The 24,883-nt window shown below is 39.8% G+C and overlaps 1 protein-coding gene across 2 annotated transcripts in view; it reads right to left on the reverse strand.

Moving 5' to 3' along the window:
- The window catches only part of LOC126481426 (uncharacterized), a 277,457-nt gene that overhangs the window by 38,762 nt on the left and 213,812 nt on the right, over positions 1–24,883 (reverse strand). For both annotated transcript variants that reach the window (XM_050105171.1, XM_050105170.1), the window contains one exon: positions 17,263–17,467. In XM_050105171.1, coding sequence (XP_049961128.1) covers positions 17,263–17,467 — 205 coding nt within the window. The remainder of the gene's footprint in view (positions 1–17,262; positions 17,468–24,883) is intronic.

The raw sequence follows: 24,883 nt of genomic DNA on the forward strand, positions 1-24,883 counted from the left end.
TGCAGCCTATATTGTAACTAACAAACAATGGAAAATCCAGGGTGGAATGTAACAATATTATGGAAAGGGTAGTTGCTACTTACCATATAGCGAGATTTAGGCCAACAAGGTGAGGCAGGAAGTGCAAAATGGCTAAGCAGGGATGGCTAGAGGACAAATGTAAGGATGTGGAGACTTATCTCACCAGGGGAAGATAGATACTGCCTACAGGAAAATTAAAGAGACCGTTGGAGAAAAGAGAACCACTTCAATGAATATCAAGAGCTCAGTTGGAAACCCAGTTCTAAGCAAAGAAGGGAAACCAGAAACGTGAAAGGAGTATATAGAGGGTCTATACAAGCGTGATGTACTTGAGGACAATATTATGGAAATGGAAGAGGATGTAGATGAAGATGAAATGGGAGATATGATACTGCGTGAAGAGTTTGATAGAACACTGAAAGACCTCAGTTGAAACAAGGCCCCGGGAGTAGACAACATTCCATTAGAAATACTGACGGCCTTGGGAGAGCCAGTCCTGACAAAACTCTACCATCTGGTGGGCAAGATATATGAGACAGGCGAAATACCCTCAAATTTCAAAAAGAATATAATAATTCCAATCTCAAAGAAAGCAGGTGCTGACAGATGTGAAAATTACCGAACAATCAGTTTAATAAATCTTCAAAGTCCTGGGATTACAACTTGATAATAAATTCAGTTGGGAGGAGCACACCACAGAACTGCAGAAAGGCCTTAACAAATCTGTATTTGCAATTCGAGTGTTAGCAGACATAGGCAACATAAAAATGAAAAAGCTTGCATACTTTCATTCCATAATGTCATATGGGATAATATTTTGGGGGTAAATCTTGAAGTCAAACAAAAGTTTTCAAGGTCCAAAAGCGTGTAACACGTATTATTTGTGGAGTAAATTCACGGACCTCCTGCAGAAACCTCTTCAAAGAACTGGGTATACTAACTACTGCCTCTCAGTATATTTACTTCTTAATGAAATTTGTCGTAAATAATATATCTCTTTTTCCAACAAACAACTCAGTTCATACATACAATACCAGGAACAAAAATGATCTGCACAAGGACTTAAAAGCACTTACTTTAGTTCAAAAAGGGGTCCACTACTCAGGAACACTCATCTTCAATAATTTGCCAGGAAACATAAAAAATTTAGTTAGAAATAAAGATCAGTTTAAAAGGAGCCTGAAAGGCTTACTACTGGCCAACTCCTTCTACTCCATTGGCGAAATTTTTAATAGAAACAAATGATGTATTGTATTTATTCATACTATTAGTATTGTTATTTCAGCTTAAAAAAAAAATCGACATGTTCCACATCCACGAGGACCTCCTCAGCACGGATCTATGGAACGAAAAACTAATCTAATCTGGGTGAAGCCGTGGGTTTTACGATGACACGATAAAAGCATTCAACAAAACTTGTTACTTGAGCTTACAGTGGAAGACGTCAAGTCGTACATCAATTACTTAAGAATGGATGAGCATACATTTCTGTATGTGCTCAATGAAGTGTATCCTCATATCACAAAGCACAATATTCACTTAAGAACTGCTACATCTTCAGAATACAGGCTCACTATAACACTCCGATTCCTTGCTACAGGAGAGGGTTATGTTAGGTTAGGTTAGGTCTCCAATCTTCTTAATCTATTTTTGTATTCAGGGTGCCTCACGTTGTAAAGCGCCTCATCAGCTTCAGACATCTCTATTAATTTTGTAGTTGTCGGCACACACCAATTGTATTTACCGGCAATGGTTATAAAAACACTACAGACGACAGAGCGCTGCAGCGATGCTAGCGCTCCAAGTGGTAACATGTCACATTGCAGTGAACAGAAGACAAGCGGTTTCTTTGATCAAATATACAGCGAGGCCCTAGATTTGATCAAATATTGGACGACATTTGACAAAGTCCCTATTACACTATCAAATATCTTTGACAAAGATATTGGACAAAGAAATTTGATAGTGTAGTACCGGCCTAATGAGGAGGTATTGAATAGAATTGGAGAGAAGAGAAATATGTGGCACAACTTGACTAGAAGAAGAGATCAGTTGGTAGGATATGTTCTGAGGCATCAAGGGATCACCAATTTAGTATTGGAGGGCAGCGTGGAGGGTAAATATCGTAGAGGGAGACCAAGAGATGAATACACTAAACAGATACAGAAGGATGTAGGTTGCAGTAGGTACTGGGAGATGAAGAAGCTTGCACAGGATAGAGTACCATGGAGAGCTGCATCAAACCAGTCTCAGGACTGAAGACCACAACAACAACAAGGCGATGTCAGTTTCTGACAAAGGCATTGTTGGTCGAAAGCTCGCTTTCTGACAATCTTTTAGTTGTGCCCATCTGCGATGCAGCACCTCTGCTACACAGTGAGTAGCAACTACCTTTTTCATAATGTTGCTATATTGTCACTAGAATGAGTCTCCTTTTGTCCCTGCTAATGTACTTTCCTTACTGACTTACGTGCCCACAGTGCCATTAGGTGGCATTCAATTTCGCAATGGGCAGTGGTCATAAAGTTTAGGCTTATTGGTGCATATATTGATATATTACAGTGGTTCTCAAACTGTGGTGCATGACCCTGAGGAAGTTGCGAGTGGTGTGCAAGGGGGGCATGTTATGTTAGGAAAAAAATTATATTCTTAGTAACAAACAATTAGGTTTATCTTTTGTCGAACAAATGACATGCTGCTGATATGGTTTGAATTTCGCCAGACGTCGGTGTTAACGCCAGACATGGTCAATGACAATGAAACGGCTGTCACATTTTCAGCATTGTTTGAAATGATTGGTCGAGCTGCACGACTTCCTTCAACACCACCTAGAAAGCCTCCACATGCGAGCTGAGTAGGCTTTGTTCCTAGGTGGCGTTGTTTCCTTCGATAGTCAGCGGAATATCCTTTGTCACCTGCGCCATTACTGTTTCCGTATCTATCCTGCACAGCGCAAGGTTTCGCTCATGTGTCTCAACGCATCCTTATAATGACGACTATAATTATAGTCTTATAATTACAGACTCAAGGAAGAATTGACTGCAGTATGAAGTGGTTCCTGATTAGTGACAAACATCAAGACAGCCGCAGCCCATCAACTGGCGGAAGGGAGGGAGATACTCCAAAGGCAAAAACGAGGAGGTATGATAACTATTCATTGCTAGGCTTCACAAAAACTACAATCAACGGTGAAAAATGTCCGCAGTGTGTAGTTTGTTTAACGATTTTAGCTGCTGATAGCAAGAAACCTACAAGTTAAAGAGACATCTTGAAACCAAACATCCAGAATTAATGGGAAAACCAAAAGATTTTTTTGTCAGGAAACTAAATGTTTTATTATCTACCAAGAAGAACTTCGCTAGAACGACAAATGTGACACCTAAGGCCCTTTTAGCCTCGTAGAAGATTTCTCACAGAATTATTAAATGCAAGAAACCACACACGGTTGCAGAAACTCTGGTTCTACCAGCAGCAATTGGTATAGTATCAACAATGTTTGGCAACTCATTTACTCAACAGTAGAAAAGTATTCCTGTCTCTAATGACACAGTGCATAGAAGAATTTTAGACTTTTTGACAATTTACTTGAGCAGTTAATCAATCGACTGCGCAACTATTTTGCACTTAAAGTGGACGAAGCAGCTGACATTCATAAAGATTCTCATTTGATTGCTTATGTTCGTTTTATTGATGAATTTAACATCTGAGAGGAATTTCTTTTCTGTGATCCAATGCTGAAACCAGCTACAGCTGAAAGCCTTTTTGACATGTTCAAAACTTTTTTAAATCAAAACGGTGGGTCAATGGAATAGGTGCATGCAGAGACAGAACTCACTTCATGTCTGGAATTTATGGTGGATTGCAAGCGAAAGTTAAAGTGCAGTTCCTGATGCTGTATGGACTCACTGCATGATATATCAGGAGGCTCTGGCCGCTAAAGAACTTAGTCCACCCCTTCAAGAAGTTCTGCAAACAGTTATACACACAGTTAATATTATTAAGGCAAAAACTATAAATTCGAGGCTTTTTAAAGTGCTATGTGAGGAGTTGGTGATGAACACACTCAGTTGCTCTTTTTTAATAATGGTCGATATCCCTTGAAGCCAAGGTATTGAAAAGAATGTTTGAACTGAGGAATGAGGTATACTGTTTTTTAAAGGAGAGAAGTCACTCTTTGGTAGACTGTTTCAACAATGGAGATTGTTTATTTAAAATGGCTTACCTCACTGACATTTTTGAAGAACTAAATATTCTTAACATTTCACTTCAAGATAATCAGGCAACTTTACTACCTTGGAATGAAAAGGTGAAGGTGTCCATAAAGAAATTATAGCTGTGGCAAAACCGAATGGAGAGTGGCATACTAGATATGTTCCTTATCATAGTATCACTGTTAGAGGATACAGATAATCCTATACTTCCAATGGCGATAAAAGCTTGCTTTCTTCATCACCTGGCAACATTAAAAGTTCACTTTGAAAAATATTTAAGCAAAGATTTTGAAAAATTTAATTGGATTAAAAATCCATTCATAAACGCTCCTGGACCACAATTTCTAAATGTAGAAGAGTAAGAACAACTTATTGAACTCATTTGTGATACTTTACAGAAGAGTAAATTTAATGAAGTGTCTTTGTTGGAGTTTTGAGTACATATTAGCAAGGACTTCCCCTAGTCCAAAATGCAATAAAGATCCCGATTCCTTTTGCAACAACATACTTGTGTGAGACTGGATTTTCAGCTTCATCAGGTATGAAGTTGAACTACTGTTCAAAGCTAAATGTAAACAAAGAACTTTAAGTGGGTCTTTCTGCTATTCCTCCATGTCTTGAGAAACTTTGTTCTCAATAGCAAGCTCCTCCATCACACTGAACTTTTTTAATTTAAATTTTTATTGCTCTTGTAATTCTTGTTTACTGAATTGTAAATAATGTTTATTTCATAGCTTTTGAACAAATAAAAACTTGATAAAAAATTTATTCCATATTTTCATTATAATAAGTTGTGTAATTTTGGTTTCTGCTGCATGAAGTCCTTTTAAATTGAGTTTGGCAAACATAATAAGGATAAAATATGATTATTTTTATTAATAACAATAACCTGGGGAGGGGGGGGGGCTGATACTATTATTCCTATGAAGGGGGCGGGGTGCAAGGAAAAACGCACATACTGATGTTCCTGTAGCTACTGTTGTCTGCAATACAGCTGATATTTTTGTAATTTGTCATCTGCAACTGACAATAGGTTGTCTATAGTACATCAATTATACTGAACTGAAATGTAAGGCCTAAAATGAAACTATTGGTGTCTGTTAATTTTATGTTATGTTGCCCCCAGTTATTTGTGTGTCAAACATAAACAGTGGATATATAAAGGAGAGATGGAAATCTAATAATCATGGAGCTCTGTGTGATACTGTATGGGAAGGAATCTACGAAAGAATGATGGGAGAAAATGGGCCTGATAGTAGGAATGAGAAAGGAGAAAAACTAAATGAGTTCTGCACTAAATGACCACCTCATGAATCCATGGACCCTTCATGTCATCAGTGGACTGTTGAAGATGGTGGAGGCTGTGTGATGGTGTGGGGCATGTGCAGTTGGAGTGATATGGGACCACTAATACATCTAGAAACGACTGACAGGTGACGTGTACGTACGCATCCTGTCTGATCACCAGCCTCCATTCATGTCCACTGTGCATTCCGACGGTCTTGGGCAATTCCAGCAGGACAATGCAAGACCATACACATCCAGAATTTCTTCTGGAACACTCTTCTGAGTTTAAACACTTCCGCTGGCCACCAAATTCCCCAGACATGAACATTATTGAGCATACCTGGGATGCCTTGCAATGTGCCTATTATGGATTTATGGACAGCCCTGGAGGATTCATGGTGTCAGTTCCCTCTAGCACTACTTCAGACATTAGTCGAGTCCACGCCACATCGTGTTGTGGCATTTCTGGTGCTCGCGGGGGCCCTGAATGACATTAGGCAGGTGTACCAGTTTCTTTGGCTCTTCACTGTAGTACATATAATGTCAGATGATACAGGTTGATGGCAAACACAAACACACTAGGTCACAACGATATTTATTCCTTGATGAACCTAATGGCTCATTCTATTGGTGTTTCTGTGAAGAGAGAGACGTTATACCAAAGCTGGCCAATATGTCAGTTTGATGTATGACCTGTTCCTGTATAAGCTGAACAAAGTGAATTTGCATATGATTACCAGGACTCTGGAATGAGTACCCTAGCTGTGTTAGGATCAAATTCTGATGGATTTGATTAAGGATTGCATCTTCTTAATAATCTTTGCCATTGAATCACTTTTTAATTATTTGTAAATGGGATCACTTGACAAATCTACAATTTTCGATTCATACTGCATAATTTCCATTACAACCATGGCGTTTCATTTATCCACTTGCAGTACCACAATGCCCTCACTTCTTTTAAGTTCTCCTATGGTAGCTCTTTCTTTGCTCTTTGTAGGATTCTCTTTCTCATTTTTATCTTTTCAACTTCAACAACTTCTGGGGCCTGATGGAGTGTCACTCCAACAGACTGAATAATTTCTTCCACAGGGATCCTTTGAAGGCACACCACAAAATGTTTGCCCTTCGAACAGTATAACTGTTACTTATTTACTGATGATCTGTGGCAACAGTTTAAAATGTATCCAGACCTGTCCACCTACTGTGTGTCTTCCTTGTAAGTTTGTCAGATTTCTTCGTCTGACAATTCTTCCCTGACAGTAGCAGAAAAATTCATTAAAATCTTTCATCAAACTGCGTTAAGTTCTGTTCATGCTGTCAGTACATGACATCATAACTTGGTCACATAGAGAAGCAGAGCTGCACAACTTCCATATTAACAGCCCCTACCAGAACATACATACAGATCATAGCAGAACACGAAAGTAATAATGTGTTTCTGTTCCCGGATGTGGAGGTCAACAAAACTCCCAACGGCAAAGTGGGACAAGTCTACTGGAAATCAACTGTGCCTACAAGCTGAACTGTATGATCATCCATCTGAGAACTGTTCTGTCATACACACAATGACTGCCAAAACCAAGCAATCAACAATAAAAACTATATCAAGTGAGAATTGAAACAGCTGCATAATACCATCCCAAGCCAATGGATACAACAGTACAATAATAAGAAGAGCTATGAAGTTCAGTAAGAAGATACACACTGAAAAGGAAACAAAAGAACAGTTCACAGTGGTGCATTTACCTTATGTCAAGAATGTCACCTACCAAGTTCCCCTGAGGAGGCTTCAAACCAATTGTCCGGTGTGGCTGCAAGCTCAAACATACACTAGGTTTCACTAAAGATGCAGTAAAAGTCCTCAAAACAGCTGCTGTGTATGAGATACACTGTTAGTGTGGTTTGACCACACTGGGGAAACCAGAAGGTCTGTTACATTCATATAGCAGATCACAAGCAATGTTCGACTGGGGCAGCAGAACAGATCGGCACTATAGAGCGTGTGGGAAGCCTATTAAGTTACATGACCCATGAGTACTTGTTAGGCGGACATGGATGCGCGAACTTAAAATCATTTTAATAATACTGTCATCAGATGTTAATACATTTATACACTTACTCCCTAACTACATTAGTCTATGCCTCAGAGGAGGTCACTGCAACAAGTCTGAAATCACAGTTATTTTAGTTTTTTAAGATTTTAATATGTTACAAAACACTACACCCTGAAGGATTTTAATGAGATGGACACCAGCTGCTTAAGCATAGATACACACATCAAAAAAAGTTTTGCATCACCTAGGTTCCAAGAGTTCCACAACCTGTACAGAAAATTGGAATAGAGATCAACATAATCATCATTTGTGCCCTTTTTATTGCTCGTGAAAACCACACATTGCATGTTGTACCACCATACAGCGAGACCTTCAGAGGTGGTGGTCCAGATTGCTGTACACACTGGTACCTCTAATACCCAGTAGCACATTTTCTTTGTATTGATGCATGCCTGTATTCATCTTGGCATACCTATCCACAAGTTCATCAAGGCACTGTTGGTCCATATTGTCCCATTCCTCAATGGTGATTCGGCATAGCGTGGTTGGTGCGTCACGTCACCCATAGACAATCCTTTTCAATCTATCCCAGGCATGTTTGATAGGGTTAATGTCTGGAGAACATGCTGGCCACTCTAGTCAAGCGATGTCATTCACAAGGTGTGCACGATAGGGGCGCAAATTGTCATCCATGAAGACAAATGCCTCACCAATATGGTTGCACTATCGGTTGGAGGATGGCATTCACGTATTGTATAGCTGTTACAGCACCTTCCATGACCACCAGTGGCGTACATTGGCTCCACATAATGCCACCCCAAAACAGCAGGGAACCTCCACCTTGCTGCACTCACTGGACTGTATGTCTAAGGCATATGCGACTCTCATCGGTGGAGAGAACGTGATGCCAATCCTGAGTGGTCCATTCGGCATGTTGTTGGGTCCATCTGTACTGTGCTGCATGGTGTCATGGTTGCAAAGATGGACCTCGCCATGGACGCTGGGAGTGAAGTTGCTCATCATGCAGCCTATTGCGCACAGTTTGAGTTGTAACACGATGTCCTGTGGCTGCATGAAAAGCATTATTCAACATGATGGCGTTGCTGTAAGGGTTCCTCTGAGCTATGATCCATAGGTAGGGGTCATCCTCTGCAGTAGTAGCTCTTGGGTGGCCTCAGCCAGGCACGTCATTGACAGTTCTTGTCTCTCTGTATCTCCTCCATGTCCGAACAACATCTCTTTGGTTCACTTCGAGACGCCTGGACACTTCCCTTGTTGACAGCCCTTCCTGGCACACAGTAACAACACGGATGCGATCAAACTGCAATACTGACTGACTGCCATGGTTGAACTACAGACAATACAAGCCGTGTACCTCCTTCCTGGTGGAATGACTGGAACTGATCAGCTGTCGGACTCCCTCCGCCTAATAGGCGCTGCTAATGCATGGTTGTTTACATCTTTGGGCGGGTTTAGTGACATCTGTGAACAGTCAAAGGGACTGTGTCCTTGATACAATATCCACAGTCAATGTCTATCTTCAGGAGTTCTGGGAACCGAGGTGATGCAAAACATTTTTTTGGTGTGTGTGTGTGTGTGTGTGTGTGTGTGTGTGTCTGTGTGAAGGAATTATTTCAACAGTGGTACAAGTTATCCTCACATACGTACTCTCACAAGTCGTTTTTAATTTATTTGCATAGTGGGACAGCTCCAGCTTCGTCCTACTGCCAACAGAGTGCACCTCAATGCTGACGCATTAGAGAAAGCAAGCAAGAATTTATTTCAGTAGTGGTACAAGTCCGTGTGCTTTTGTGCATTGCAGCATGTTGCTATTTCTTGCGAAGATGATGGATTCAGGAGCATTATCAAGTGACTGTGATACAACTGATGATCCAGATTTTCAAACGATTGCTGATAAAAAGAATTTACTTACTTTTCTCTCAGCATTATAGACATATTGTTCCAAAAAAGGAATATGCAAGAATGAAGGTTACGTTGACAATAACAACGGAAAATGAGGGTGTCCATCTTAATGTATTTCACATATACATATGTTTTCAATCATCAGGTGCTCTATAAATCATAACTTGTGTTACTTTCTATCCGGATACCAGTTGCGATGACGATGAAACTTCCAATGAAAGTGCAAAAAATGACGAAACAGGAGACACTGTTACTGATGCCTGTGTGAATGGTGCAGCCACAAATATGCAGACAAAAAGGAAGTGTACTCAAAACAAGATGGGTACATGGAAAACGGACACATTTGAAAAGAATATTCGAAAGGAAAAAAAGGGGCACTGGGGAGTTATACGTCACAACAACTGGTAAAATAATTGCTCCAAAAACATTTCGCAATGTGGACTGAAGGTGTGCACATAAATGTTTCAACAAAATTTCAGAGGATGAGAGGAAGACGTTATTTGACAATTTCTGGGCTATGGGCAATATTAATCACCAAAATAGTTATCTGAATGGTTTATGCACATATCATTCAGATAACTGCCGACGACCAAGAAATGACTCTGGATCTCAGAAAAGCTGTATTTATGAATATCGATTACATGTGAACGGAAACTGTGCAATAGTATGCAAGAACTTTTCCTTGAATACTTTTGACATTCTAATGGACAACCCTGTAGGCTTTTAACAAAAAGCAAGGAAGAAGGTAGACCTCACCTTGATGGAAGAGGCAAACATCAGAACAAATTCTCTGTGCCAGAAGGTCTGATCAGTGATATAAAGGAACACATCAAAAAGCTTTCCAGTTTCCGAGAGACATTATGCAAGGAGAGATAATCCCCACAAAAGGTTTTTAAATCCTGAGCTGTGTGTGGCCAAAATGTACGATTTCAAAGATAAATGCATATCCCCCCCCCCCCCCCCCCCCCCCCCCATGAACCATGGACCTTGCCGTTGGTGGGGAGGCTTGCATGCCTCAGCGATACAGATAGCCGTACCGTAGGTGCAACCACAACGGAGGGGTATCTGTTGAGAGGCTAGACAAACGTGTGGTTCCTGAAGAGGGGCAGCAGCCTTTTCGGTAGTTGCAGGGGCAACAGCCTGGATGATTTACTGATCTGGTCTTGTAACACTAACCAAAACGGCCTTACTGTGCTGGTACTGCGAACGGCTGAAAGCAAGGGGAAACTACAGCCGTAATTTTTCCCGAAGGCATGCAGCTTTACTGTATGGTTAAATGATGATGGCGTCCTCTTGGGTAAAATATTCCGGAGGTAAAATAGTCCCCCATTCGGATCTCCGGGCGGGGACTACTCAGGACGACGTCGTTATCAGGAGAAAGAAAACTGGCGTTCTACGGATCGGAGTGCGGAATGTCAGATCCCGTAATCGGGCAGGTAGGTTAGAAAATAAAGGGAAATGGATAGGTTAAAGTTAGATATAGTGGGAATTAGTGAAGTTTGGTGGCAGGAGGAAGAAGACTTTTGGTCAGGCAAATACAGGGTTATAAATGCAAGATCAAAACGGGGGAATGCAGGAGTAGGTTTAATAATGAATAAAAAAATAGGAGTGCAGGTAAGCTACTACAAACAGCATAGTGAACGCATTATTGTGGCCAAGATAGACACGAAGCCTACACCTACCACAGTAGTACAAGTTTATATGCCAACTAGCTCTGCAGATGATGAAGAAATTGAAGAAATGTATGATGAAATAAAAGAAATTATTCAGATAGTGAAGGGAGATGAAAATTTAATAGTCATGGGTGACTGGAATTCGGTAGTAGGAAAAGGAAGAGAAGGAAATGTAGTAGGTGAATATGGATTGGGGGGAAGAAATGAAAGAGGAAGCCGTCTGGTAGAATTTTGCACAGAGCACAACTGAAGGATAGCTAACACTTGATTCAAAAATAATAAAAGAAGGTTGTATACATGGAAGAAGCCTGGAGATACTGACAGGTTTCAGAAAGACAGAGATTTAGGAACCAGGTTTTAAATTGTAAGACATTTCCAGGGGCAGATGTGGACTCTGACCGCAATCTATTGGTTATGAACTGTAGATTAAAACTGAAGAAACTGCAAAAAGGTGGAAATTTAAGGAGATGGGACCTGGATAAACTGAAAGAACCAGAGGTTGTACAGAGTTTCAAGGAGAGCATAAGGGAACAATTGACAGGAATGGGGGAAAGAAATACAGTAGAAGAAGAATGGGTAGCTTTGAGGGATGAAGTAGTGAAGGCAGCAGAGGATAAAGTAGGTAAAAAGACGAGGGCTAGTAGAAATCCTTGGGTAACAGAAGAAATATTGAATTTAATTGATGAAAGGAGAAAATATAAAAATGCAGTAAATAAAGCAGGCAAAAAGGAATACAAACGTCTCAAAAATGAGATCGACAGGAAGTGCAAAATGGCTAAGCAGGCATGGATAGAGGAGAAATGTAAGAATGTAGAGGCTTGTCTCACCAGGGGTAAGATAGATACTGCCTACAGGAAAATTAAAGAGACCTTTGGAGAAAAGAGAACCACTTCTATGAATATCAAGAGCTCAGATGGAAACCCAGTTCTATGCAAAGAAGGGAAAGCAGAAAGGTGGAAGGAGTATATAGAGGGTCTATACAAGGGCGAAGTACTTGAGGACAATATTATGGAAATGGAAGAGGATGTAGATGAAGATGAAATGGGAGATATGATACTGCGTGAAGAGTTTGACAGAGCACTGAGAGCCCTGAGTCGAAACAAGGCCCCGGGAGTAGACAACATTCCATTAGAACTACTGACAGCCTTGGGAGAGCCAGTCCTGACAAAACTCTACCATCTGGTGAGCAAGATGTATGAGACAGGCGAAATACCCTCAGACTTCAAGAAGAATATAATAATTCCAATCCCAAAGAAAGCAGGTGTTGACAGATGTGAAAATTACCGAACTATCAGTTTAATAAGTCACGGCTGCAAAATACTAACACGAATTCTTTACAGACGAATGGAAAAACTAGTAGAAGCAGACCTCGGGGAAGATCAGTTTGGATTCCGTAGAAATATAGGAACACGTGAGGCAATATTGACCCTACGACTTATCTTAGAAGCTAGATTAAGGAAAGGCAAACCTACGTTTCTAGCATTTGTGGACTTAGAGAAAGCTTTTGACAATATTGACTGGAATACTCTCTTTCAAATTCTGAAGGTGGCAGGGGTAAAATACAGGGAGCGAAAGGCTATTTACAACTTGTACAGAAACCAGATGGCAGTTATAAGAGTCGAGAGACATGAAAGGGAAGCAGTGATTGGGAAGGGAGTGAGACAGGTTTGTAGCCTCTCCCCGATGTTATTAAATCTATATATTGAGCAAGCAGTGAAGGAAACAAAAGAAAAATTCAGAGTAGGTATTAAAATCCATGGAGAAGAAATAAAAACCTTGTGGTTTGCCGATGACATTGTAATTCTGTCAGAGACAGCAAAGGAGTTGGAAGAGCAGTTGAACGGAATGGATAGTGTCTTGAAAGGAGGATATAAGATGAACATCAACAAAAGTAAAACGAGGATAATGGAATGTAGTCGAATTAAGTCGGGTGATGCTGAGGGAATTAGATTAGGAAATGAGACACTTAAAGTAGTAAAGGAGTTTTGCTATTTGGGGAGCAAAATAACTGATGATGGTCGAAGTAGAGAGGATATAAAATGTAGACTGGCAATGGGAAGGAAAGCGTTTCTGAAGAAGAGAAATTTGTTAACATCGAGTATAGATTTAAATGTCAGGAAGTCGTTTCTGAAAGTATTTGTATGGAGTGTAGCCATGTATGGAAGTGAAACGTGGACGATAAATAGTTTGGACAAGAAGAGAATAGAAGCTTTTGAAATGTGGTGCTACAGAAGAATGCTGAAGATTAGATGGGTAGATCACATAACTAATGAGGAGGTATTGAATAGGATTGGGGAGAAGAGAAATTTGTGGCACAACTTGACCAGAAGAAGGGATCGGTTGGTAGGACATGTTCTGAGACATCAAGGGATCACCAATTTAGTACTGGAGGGCAGCGTGGAGGGTAAAAATCGTAGAGGGAGACGAAGAGAAGAATACACTAAGCAGATTCAGAAGGATTTAGGTTGCAGTAGTTACTGGGAGATGAAGCAGCTTGCACAGGATGGAGTAGCATGGAGAGCTGCATCAAACCAGTCTCAGGACTGAAGACCACAACAACAACAACAACAACAACAACAACAAATGCATATCTTAGAATAAAGAAATTGTGGGGGAGCACATCTATCGAAAAATCTTTAACAAAGACTTCAACCTGTCCTTTCGACCACCACGTAAAGACACTTGCTCTTTTTGCGACAAATTGAGCTTTGAAATGGACGCTGCTACCAATGCAGAAGAAAAAAGAAAGCTTCAAACTGAAAAGGAGCTTCACCTTAGGAGGGCTGAAGCTGCAAGAACAGCAATGACTACAGAGACAGCATGTAGTAAAGAGGCAGATTCCCAGATGTGTCTGTCTACCTTTGACCTGCAAAAAGCACTTTCATTTCCTAAACTGACATCATCGATATCATACTACAAAAGAAACATGCAGCTGTATAATTTTGGACGCCACAATTTCACTGACGGCAAAATCCATATGTATTTTTGGGATGAAACATATGGTTCAAGGGGTTCACATGAAATTGGTACCTGTTTATTGAAACGTAATGAAAAGTGTGTCACTTCTCAAAAACAGGCAGTTGCGTACACTGACACATGTGGTGGGCAAAACAGGAACATAAACATTGCCCCAACACTAATGAAAGTGACACAATCTCCTCAATTTCATGTCAACATTATTGATTTAATGTTCCTGCTCCCGGGTCACTCATACCTGCCATATGACAGAGATTTTGCCCTGATAGAAAAACAATTAAATAAGAAAGAGTTTCTGTTTTCCCCAGATGATATTGTTCAAACAATTAGGAAAATTGGCAGAAAAGATAGATTTGCATGCACAGAAATGAAGCATTCTGATTTTTTAGCATTGGAACAGTTACAAAATGCAGTGGTAAGAAGGAAGCAAAATGAGGAGTATGTTCAATGTAACTGACTGAAAATAAAATGGATGTGTTTAGAGTGGCAGAAGCCATACAAAATGCTCTACAAGGAAACACTGAATGATATGACATTGACTTCCATGTCCTCAACTTTGCTCCCTAACATGGTAGAGGGAGATCACACACATATAGTAAGTACTATTGCAGTTTCACAACTTTACCCTCACATGAGAAAAGTGTTGAAAAAGAAAAAAGCACTATATGCTTGATTTGCTCCCTTATAATCCACCTATCAAACACAGTTATTTCCTTGCTCTACAAACAGAAGACAGAGGTCTGGAACATGAAGATGATGATGAAGAAGAAGAAGAATGTAATCCTTAGTTTTACAGAAACCAGTTGACCTGAAACATAACTGACTGTGTAGTTCAATTATACATGTGAATTTAATAAGAAGGTGTACATTAAAACTGTAATAAAAACTACTTGGAATAAAAGAACTAACAGGTTTATATACAATGTTCAGTTTACTTTATTTCAATAGTGGTACAGCTCCATTACCTCCACTTTTCTGCCTATGCTGCTGCTCTAATTAATGATCCAAACAAATAGAAAGAAAGGTTCATCTCTAATAACAAGTCATGTACTTGAATATTTCTGGTATCTCAAGTACAGATTTTCAGCAGTCATTTAACTTTAGGGCTGCGTATCTCAAAATGGAAAAAAAAGGACTTGCACTAGTATCGTCCATTTAATTTCGGGCATGCAGCCGTGCAAATAAAACTCCCTCCACTGATATTTTGGCCGCGTATTGTCCGGCCATCCTCAGAGTGAGTCACAAGACTGACAACAAGATGCGAAGCGCAGTCTTATATGCTCCACCGCGGCAGTCCTGTACATGCAGGTCACAGACGCTTGTCTTCGGCAAGGAAATATGCTTACACAAGCGCCGCCTGTGGTGAAGGTGTACTGATATTCGATTCGCTTATTGATGTATGTTCGGTGGTAGTGACACCATGACGTCTTCTCTGCAGTTTAATTACGTCAAAAGCCAGATTCCATGCTTTGTCCAAATTAAAACCATTATCTCTATTTATTAAATTATTAGCTAATCTAATCTCTATAGCTTCCTTGAAGACAGAATCCCAAAAGGAAGAGGTGGATGTTAAAATCTTCACATCACTGTAATTCATGGAATGCCCTGTATCAATACAATGTTCGGCCACAGCTGACTTGTCTGGCTGTGATAAGCGTGTGTATCTTCGATGTTCCAAACATCTCTTATGAATGGTGTGAGTTGTTTGACCTATGTATGACTTTTCACAATTTCTGCAAGGAATCTGATACACACCCGCTTTACAAAGCAGTAAATCGTCCTTTACACAGTAGAGCAAAGCAGCAATCTTTGTGGGTGGCCGGAAGATCACCTTGTCACAGTGTTTCTCAAGAATATGCCCTATCTTCGAGGAAAGAGCACCCACATAGGGCAAAAACACATTTGATCTGCAGGAATTACAACCTTCTTCCCCATCACATGCCTGCATTCTAGGTTTTACACTGAATGCTCAACAAATTTGTTGCAGAGAACATACATTCACTTTAAAAATGCTCCTGAGGTATGTGAGCTCTTCTTGCATATTATCTTTATCGGATATACAGTGCGCCCTATGCACTAAGGTCATAAGGACACCTATGGTCTTTGAAGGGTGATGGCGGCTACCGGCATGTAGATATAGATTTGTGTCTGTTGGTTTTCGATATACGGCATGTCCTAATGTGCTATCACCTTTACGGCGAACGACAACATCCAACATTGTACCACTATTGATATATATTTTACAGGTAGGTTTACTCACAAAGGCTTGGCCAACATGAACCTCTTATATGGGTACACTGCATGCAGTTTAAGAGTGGCACAACACTATACTGAGCTGTTCCCACAGCGACAGCAACCACACCACGGTACTTTGGGATCGCTACATAGGTGCCTACAAGAAACGGAATCCTTTTATCAGTTATAGAAATCCTTTTATCATTTACAGGCCTTTTCACACTGCAACAAGCCACATGAAGCCATTAGTTACTTTCTCCTAAATGTTGTTGGTGGAGTTCAGGCTCACCTGTGTGTGTGTGTGTGTGTGTGTGTGTGTGTGTGTGTGTGCGCACAAACACACACACACACACACACACACACACACACACACACTCAAAAACTGTATTTTTCCAGGTGACTTGTGTGCTGAATATTGCTATAAATGTTAGCTATTTTGTGAGATGTTTGTATTGTCATAATGTATACAGGTATTCAAAATATTACCATGTGACAGAAAAACAGGTATACTGTGCAAAATCTGTGGTTTATACAAAGTAAATTGTCTAGACTTACTGTCTGTACAAATCATAACAGAAAGTGCAAGTAAATTTGCATAAATATTTATCTTAGATGCAATTATGTATTTCATCATCAAAGTGAACTGTACTTGAGTAACAGGTTCAATGAGAGGGGGAGGGGGGGGGGGGGTGGGGGTGGGGTGGGGGGGACATAATTTGTGATTAAAGGCAGATTTTCTTTTCCTTTTTATTTTACAAATGTAAAGCACTCACTGCTTTAATAATAGGCACTATAGGAAAAATGAAGCTGTTACTCTTTGTTTCCCACACAGCATTTCACTAATGAAGCCACAATCCTCCAAGTGATAGTATATCTTACCTTGTACCAAACATTTCCATATTATATAGTAAATGAACTTTTTGGAATTCATATAGAAATGCGACCATCTGGCGAACATCAACTGAAATCTTTTCCAGAAGTTCTGGAATTTCTTCAATATCCTTACACAAAGCCTTCAGCTTATCCTTCGAGAATTTTTTCAGTAGCACAAAATGAACAAATTTCGCATCTTCATCTGCTTTACCTGAAAGGAGAAAAAGAAATTTTAAAGAATTAATATCACAGTCTTTCTGATGTTTTATGTTTCTTGGACTAATAAAAAAGCTAAAATCAATTAGAATAATGTTACTGGTCTGTTCTAAAATTTTATGCTTTTCAAGGAAGGCTACAACTGATTATACAATTGTATACAGAAAGGGCAACAGTCTCAAAGGGTGCGAGGCAAAGTCAGGACGTGCGGGGACCAAGCAGCAATCGGTATTGTAATTGTAAACTGTTGAAGCTGCATTGGTAAAGTACCAGAACTTCAAGTGCTGATAGAAAGCACCGAAGCAGAAATAGTTATAGGTACGGAAAGCTGGCTGAAGCCAGAGATATATTCTGCGAAATTTTTTACAAAGGCACAGACGATGTTTAGAAAGGACACATTGCATGCAACTGGAGGTGGCGTGTTTGTGGCTGTTAGTAGTAGTTTATGCTGTAGTGAAGTAGAAGTGGATAGTTCCTGTGAATTATTATGGGTGGAGGTAAAACTCAACAACCGAGCTAGATTAATAATTGGCTCCTATTACCGACCTCCCGACTCAGCAGCACAAGTGGCAGAACAACTGAGAGAAAATCTGGAATACATTTCACATAATTTTTCTCAGCATGTTATAGTCTTAGGTGGAGATTTCAATTTACCAGATATAGACTGGGACACTCAGATGTTTAGGATGGGCGGTAGGGACAGAGCATCGAGTGACATTATACTGAGTGCACTATCTGAAAATTACCTCGAGCAATTAAACAGAGGACTGATGACCACGGATGTTAAGTCCCATAGCGCTCAGAGCAAAAAAAAAAAAAAACACACACACACACACACACACACACAGAGAACCGACTCATGGAGATAACATCTTGGACCTACTGATAACAAACAGACCCAAACTTTTCGACTCTGTAAGCGCAGAATATGGAAACAGTGATCATAAGGCCGTTGCAGCATCCCTGAATATGGAAGTAAATAGGAATATAAAAAAAGGGAGGAAGGTTTATCTGTTTAGCAAGAGTAATAGAAGGCAGATTTCAGACTACCTAACAGATCAAAACAAAAATTTCTGTTCCGACAATGACAATGTTGAGTGTTTATGGAAAAAGTTCAAGGCAATCGTAAAATGCATTTTAGACAGGTACGTCCCAAGGAAAACTGTGAGGGACGAGAAAAACCCACCGTGGTTCAACAACAAAGTTAGGAAACTACTGCGAAAGCAAAGAGAGCTTCACTGCAAGTTTAAATGCACCCTAAACCTCTCAGACAAACAGAAGCTAAATGATGTCAAAGTTAGCGTAAGGAGGGCTATGCGTGGAGCGTTCAGTGAATTTGAAAGTAAAATTCTATGTGCCGACTTGACAGAAAATCCTAGGAAGATCTGGTCTTATGTTAAATCAGTAAGTGGCCCGAAACAGCATATCCAGACACTCCGGGATGATGATGGCATTGAAACAGAGGATGACACGTGTAAAGCTGAAATACTAAACACCTTTTTCCAAAGCTGTTTCACAGAGGAAGACCGCACTGCAGTTCCTTCTCTAAATCCTCGCACAAATGAAATAAGTGTCCAAGGAATAGAAAAGCAACTGGAATCACTCAACAGAGGAAAGTCCACTGAACCTGACGGGATACCAATTCAATTCTACACAGCGTACGCAAAAGAACTTGCCCCCCTTCTAAGAGCCGTGTACCGCAAGTCTCTAGAGGAATGGAAGGTTCCAAATGATTGGAAAAGAGTACAGGTAGTCCCTGTCTTCAAGAAGGGTCGTCGAGCAGATGCGCAAAACTATAGACCTATATCTCTGACGTTGATCTCTTGTAGAATTTTAGGATCTGTTTTTTGCTCGTGTATCATGTCGTTTCTGGAAACCCAGAATCTACTCTGTAGGAATCAACATGGATTCCAGAAACAGCAATCGTGTGAGGCCCAACTCGCTTTATTTGTTCATGAGACCCAGAAAATATTAGATACGGGCTCCCAGGTAGATGCCATTTTCCTTGACTTCCGGAAGGCGTTCGATACAGTTTTGCACTGTCGCCTGATAAACAAAGTAGACAAATGTAATGTATTGCGAATACATAGAAAGAAGGATCATTTATTGTATGATTATATGATAGCTGAACAAACACTCATAGCAGTTACTTCTGTAAAATATCTGGGAGTATGCATGCGGAACGATCTGAAGTGGAATGATCATATAAAATTAATTGTTGGTAAGGCGAGTACCAGGTTGAGATTCATTGGGACAGTCCTTAGAAAATGTAGTCCATCAACACAGGATGTGGCTTACAAAACACTAGTTCGACCTATACTTGAGTATTGCTCATCAGTGTGGGATTCGTACCAGATCGGGTTGACAGAGGAGATAAAGAAGATCCAAAGAAGAGCGGCGCGTTTCGTCACAGGGTTATTTGGTAAGCTTGATAGCGTTACGGAGATGTTTAGCAAACTCAAGAGGCAGACTCTGCAAGAGAGGCGCTCTGCATCGCGGTGTAGCTTGTTGTCCAGGTTTCGAGAGGGTGTGTTTTTGGATGAGGTATCGAATATATTGCTTCCCCCTACTTATACCTCCCGAGGAGATCACGAATGTAAAATTAGAGAGATTCGAGCACGCACGGAGGCTTTCCGGCAGTCGTTCTTCTCACGAACCTTATGCAACTGGAACAGGAAAGGGAGCTAATGACAGTGGCACGTAAAGTGCCCTCCGCCACACACTGTTGGGTGGCTTGCGGAGTATAAATGTAGACGTAGATATTTATTTTGTAGTTAATGGAAAGCACAATCTTATTTTATACTTTGTCTTAGCACACGTTCTTATTTCACTTGCTTATTTACAGAAATGAATGACAGGAACTCTGCATTAGCCTTCTTCTTAGTTACAATAGGATTTTAAAAGTTCAACTAATGTCCTTTGTTTTACTGCTGATTGGAATTTTCAAATTTCTGATCATGGCAGTTTTTCTTCATTTACACGTTCTGCAGTATAATTCAATGCTGTGCTCTCCTTGAACAGCTTCTCTAATCTCTTTGAAAATATTAGCAGTTGCAGAACACTTTTGTGTTACAGCCGCTACAATTTTATGTTCAACAGTAAATATGTCCTTTGTTGAGTACTGCAAACATTTTTAATTCCTCTGACATCACTTTTTTCTCTGGAATCAAAAGTAATAATGCAAGACCAAATTACCATATTACCAACTGCAAAGTGACTGGTTTGTGCACTTTGTCTACATAATATAGCACATGGAGCTCCTTGCTGTCAATACAGCGTTATTTTTACTTACACTCATCACAGTAGGAAAACATGTATCCATCGCACATTAAAATATGCAAATAATTAGAAAACTGTTTGAAATATGAGAGACACAAATTATCCCAGTTGTCTCAATTCAGTATTCATTATCCATTTGAAATAATAAAAAGTAGAGTAATTCAGAATGAATGATATAATGAATACACAAAATCTCATCCCGAAATTCTACTTGAAATAGTTATACAAGAAAATGGACTGAAACATTTGTCCACTAACAGAAAAAAGAAGGGTAAGACAATACCAAGTTATACACAGTAATCAAAACTAGTGACAGAACGAAAAGAATTTAAGATTATTGGAGATGCTTAGCTGCAGCAAGACACAATAACAAGGCGGAGAACTTAGAGAGAGAGAGAGAGAGAGAGAGAGAGAGAGAGAGAGAGAGAGAGGGGGGGGGGTGTCTATAGTCCGGAAAATAATTCATTCAAAAGCTAGCGAAGAACTTAGTCTTGTTTATGAGTATCGACAAATCAGCACCACTTCTTTTATATGGTGAGTTGCTATCTTAGCTCCTTAAATTATTTATTTAAGCATAGCTGTAATTTATGCTCCTGCTACTATTCAACTAAAACTGGGATAAATTTAAGTATATGATCCGTAGAATACATACATACCCTAAGATGAAGAAACAATTGAAAATATTTCATAGAGAGTAACCGTAACATTCAGTAAATGAGGCACATTCAATGATTAAAAAATGAATTGAAATAGAAATTTTAAACTTTTGTTTAGGGTTTTTCATAATGTGATGATTGCTGCTCTCTCCCTTGCACACATACCAGTTCAAGGAATAAAATCTCTCTTTACAATTTACAGTGAAATCACTGGAGGAATAAAATACTGCATCATCCTCCAAAATGCACAGTTGGCACAAAATATTTCGTGTTAGCAAAATGTCAAGAGGGGATCTCTCTTTACAATTTACAGTGAAATCACTGGAGGAATAAAATACTGCATCATCCTCCAAAATGCACAGTTGGCACAAAATATTTCGTGTTAGCAAAATGTCAAGAGGGGGGAGGGAGATGGGGGAGGGGGGGGGGGATGCAATTAATGGTAAAGTCACAAGAGCAGGTTTTGCCAATTTTTTGTTCTTGTATATATTAATTTTTTGTAATTGTTTTTATGAAGTCTTTGTGGGTGAGAGTACAGCAGCAGACAGACTATAGTGTACGTTTTCAGCTGAAGTAACATCCTCCTCTACCTGGCATCTGCCTAACCTGTAATCTGAGCAGCCAATGGAGCTAAAAAAAACAAAACCATGAAACGATTATTTATGGTTGTAATTTATTTAGTTGCTTTTATTTCCTTGGACTGGAAGGACTTTTATATACATTCAAAACAGGAATTCAGACATGATAAATATTAAAGCTATTCGCTCATTCATTTTTTATTTATGTGCTGATGTATTTATTGATTGCTAACTAGGAGCAAAATTACAATTGCTACTACAGTCATATAAGTAAGACTAAGTAGAGAAAAATTACATTCATTACACAACAAAAACTATATTCCACTAGAAAAACCGGATATCTTACGAAAATCGTAGTAAATCTAAATGAAAACTATCAACTGAATCTAAGTATCAGTTTGCAGTAAGTTCATTTTACCAATACAGTCTCATGCTCTGCTTCTTCAAAACACATGCTGCTGGTTTCCATATGTGCTACCTGCCATTGTACACCACACGTCTTCTTGCTTTATAATAATCACTTTCTTGCATTTAGTTATAGTAATGTGAAATAAATGGTTGTCTTGCACCTTATGTGTATTATCACATCTTGATATCAGCTCTTGGATCGTTATACCAATGTTACCTTGTTATCTTTCCATTTCTTGATTCTGTCAAACAATCGAAAATCTGAGATGGAAAAACAACAATGTATCAAATGGAAAGATTTCTACCACATATACGAGGCACTACGTGGCAGACAGGCACAATGAAAATAGACTGCTAGATGTTATGAGCTACTGGACTAAGTACTTCACAAGACATCGATTAAATACACACATGCATTCACGTCAGGTCTTTCTCCCCACAGATGACAGTGGCCATGTTTGTGTGAGTCTTAAATCAGTGTGTGTGTGTGTGTGTGTGTGTGTGTGTGTGTGTGTGTGTGTTGTCTACATCCGATGAAGGACTTAATCCAATAGCTAATAATATTTAGCAGTCTTGTTTTTAGTGTGCCTGTCTGCCACTCGGCACATCCTCAATGTGTCCTTTTATAATATTGTTTCTTTATTCTATCATATTTATGCCGGACAAAGCACCAAGGGCCAGCAAGACACCCAGCTAACACCAAATAATAAACATGACAGAGATAAGGAAGATGTCTGCTGTCCAGAGCTGGAGTCAGAGGCAAAGTCAAGGAAGACACCACAGGAGACAAATCTCTCCCCCCCAACTACTATTGTATGTCTGGACCTACTGGATGAGCACCCAATGGATATTGTTACACTGAGGTTATTTCATTTATCTAGTGTATGGCTAGCATCACATCGCACCAGAAAACATTTTTTTCTGTAACAGAACATACACAGATATTTAACACACAGAAAAGAAAGTCATGGTTATAAGTTGATAACATTTACAACGCACAGAAGTAGTCAGGCTTATGTCTAATTGCTGAATATACACAACTGGTGTCTTAACTGTTAAGAGGAACTCCTGCAGATCACCAGAAAAGGACTGATTTTGGGCATGTATATATGAAGTGCTGAACAGTTTGTCATTCTGCACCACAGTCCCTTCTGGGAGATGGTATTATTCCTCATTTGTACACTGAATCAGCACATTTTCCACTATTTGTTCTTAATCTATTGAGTGCAGACCAGATCTCACAATGCTCTTCAAACCCTTGTGGTCTGGTCGAGGTGAAGGGCAGTGGGCACCTTCAGCTGTTCTGGGGTAGCATTGTTCTGCCATATTTCTGTCCATCAGTCATGTAGGGCACCTTCAGGTGTTTTGGGGCAGCATTGTTCTGCCATATTTTTGCCCATCAGTCTGTTGCTGTTGTTCCATTACCCATCAGAGAATTTGAACCATGTAGAGGCGGGACACGGGAGCAAAGTCTGTTGTTACTGAGTATAGGAATGTTCTCGTGTACAATGTGGTACCGACCAACAGCTATTTCTGTAAACTCTGATCGCTTGAGAGCAGCTTCACAGTGCAAAAATGGGGGAGCTATAGGACTGAGAACAGGCACCCAGAAAATTGAAGTATTTCTGATTATTCCTGTGGTGATGAGCATAGTCTGGTTGAGCTCTGTATAGATGAGTCTGCTGTATGGACTATTGGTCCAGGCTGCTGCACAATATTCTATCACAAGGTAAACCAGCTCAACAGCAGATGTCCTTGGTGTTGGAGCTGATGATCCGCATGTCACGACACAAAGTTCTCAAGATCTTGTTTCTTGATTTCAAGGAGACGGCACGACCGTGGGGTTGGGGATTTCTCTGAAATTTTGTGTAGTGAAAGAGGACCCCTAACACCTCACATGGTTAAACTATTAGGACGCACTACCAGGAAAATCCCGGGAAAAATTGATCCAAAGTTTCTAAGGTGCCTTATGAGTATGTAATGTTAGTCTATTGCCAAGCCGCCATCCGGAGTAGATGGTTAAGACTCAGACTCTTACGCCAGAGGTCTCAGGTTCGATTCCTCCTCTGGCATTTACTTTTTTTTCTTCTGTTTCTTTTTCTTTTGTTATACCACCAATTGTTCAGGAAGTTTCCCAAACCTACATTATCTTTATCAAATTAGTTACATTATTGAATAAAAATTATTTTCTCTTTGTCCAACAACACAATTCATGGCGGTGGGTTTTCCATTTTTCATTGTAAAGTATACGAGGAGGAACATTGGGTTTTTAATCATAATAACAAAGTCGATTGGGAAACATTCAATTTTTATACATATAACAATTATAAACCAGAACATAGCATCGCGAGAGATTTCTTCCGAAGATGTCCATGCAATTAAATTATTTTCCGTCAACAGCTTTTCATAATACAACACTGTGTCCTTCAATTGTAATTTTGATAGATCTCTATGAATAGATTCTTCAGGAATTTCTTCTCCTATTCCAGA

This window comes from Schistocerca serialis, chromosome 5 (assembly GCF_023864345.2).
Source record: "Schistocerca serialis cubense isolate TAMUIC-IGC-003099 chromosome 5, iqSchSeri2.2, whole genome shotgun sequence".
Taxonomy (NCBI): Eukaryota; Metazoa; Arthropoda; class Insecta; order Orthoptera; family Acrididae; genus Schistocerca; species Schistocerca serialis.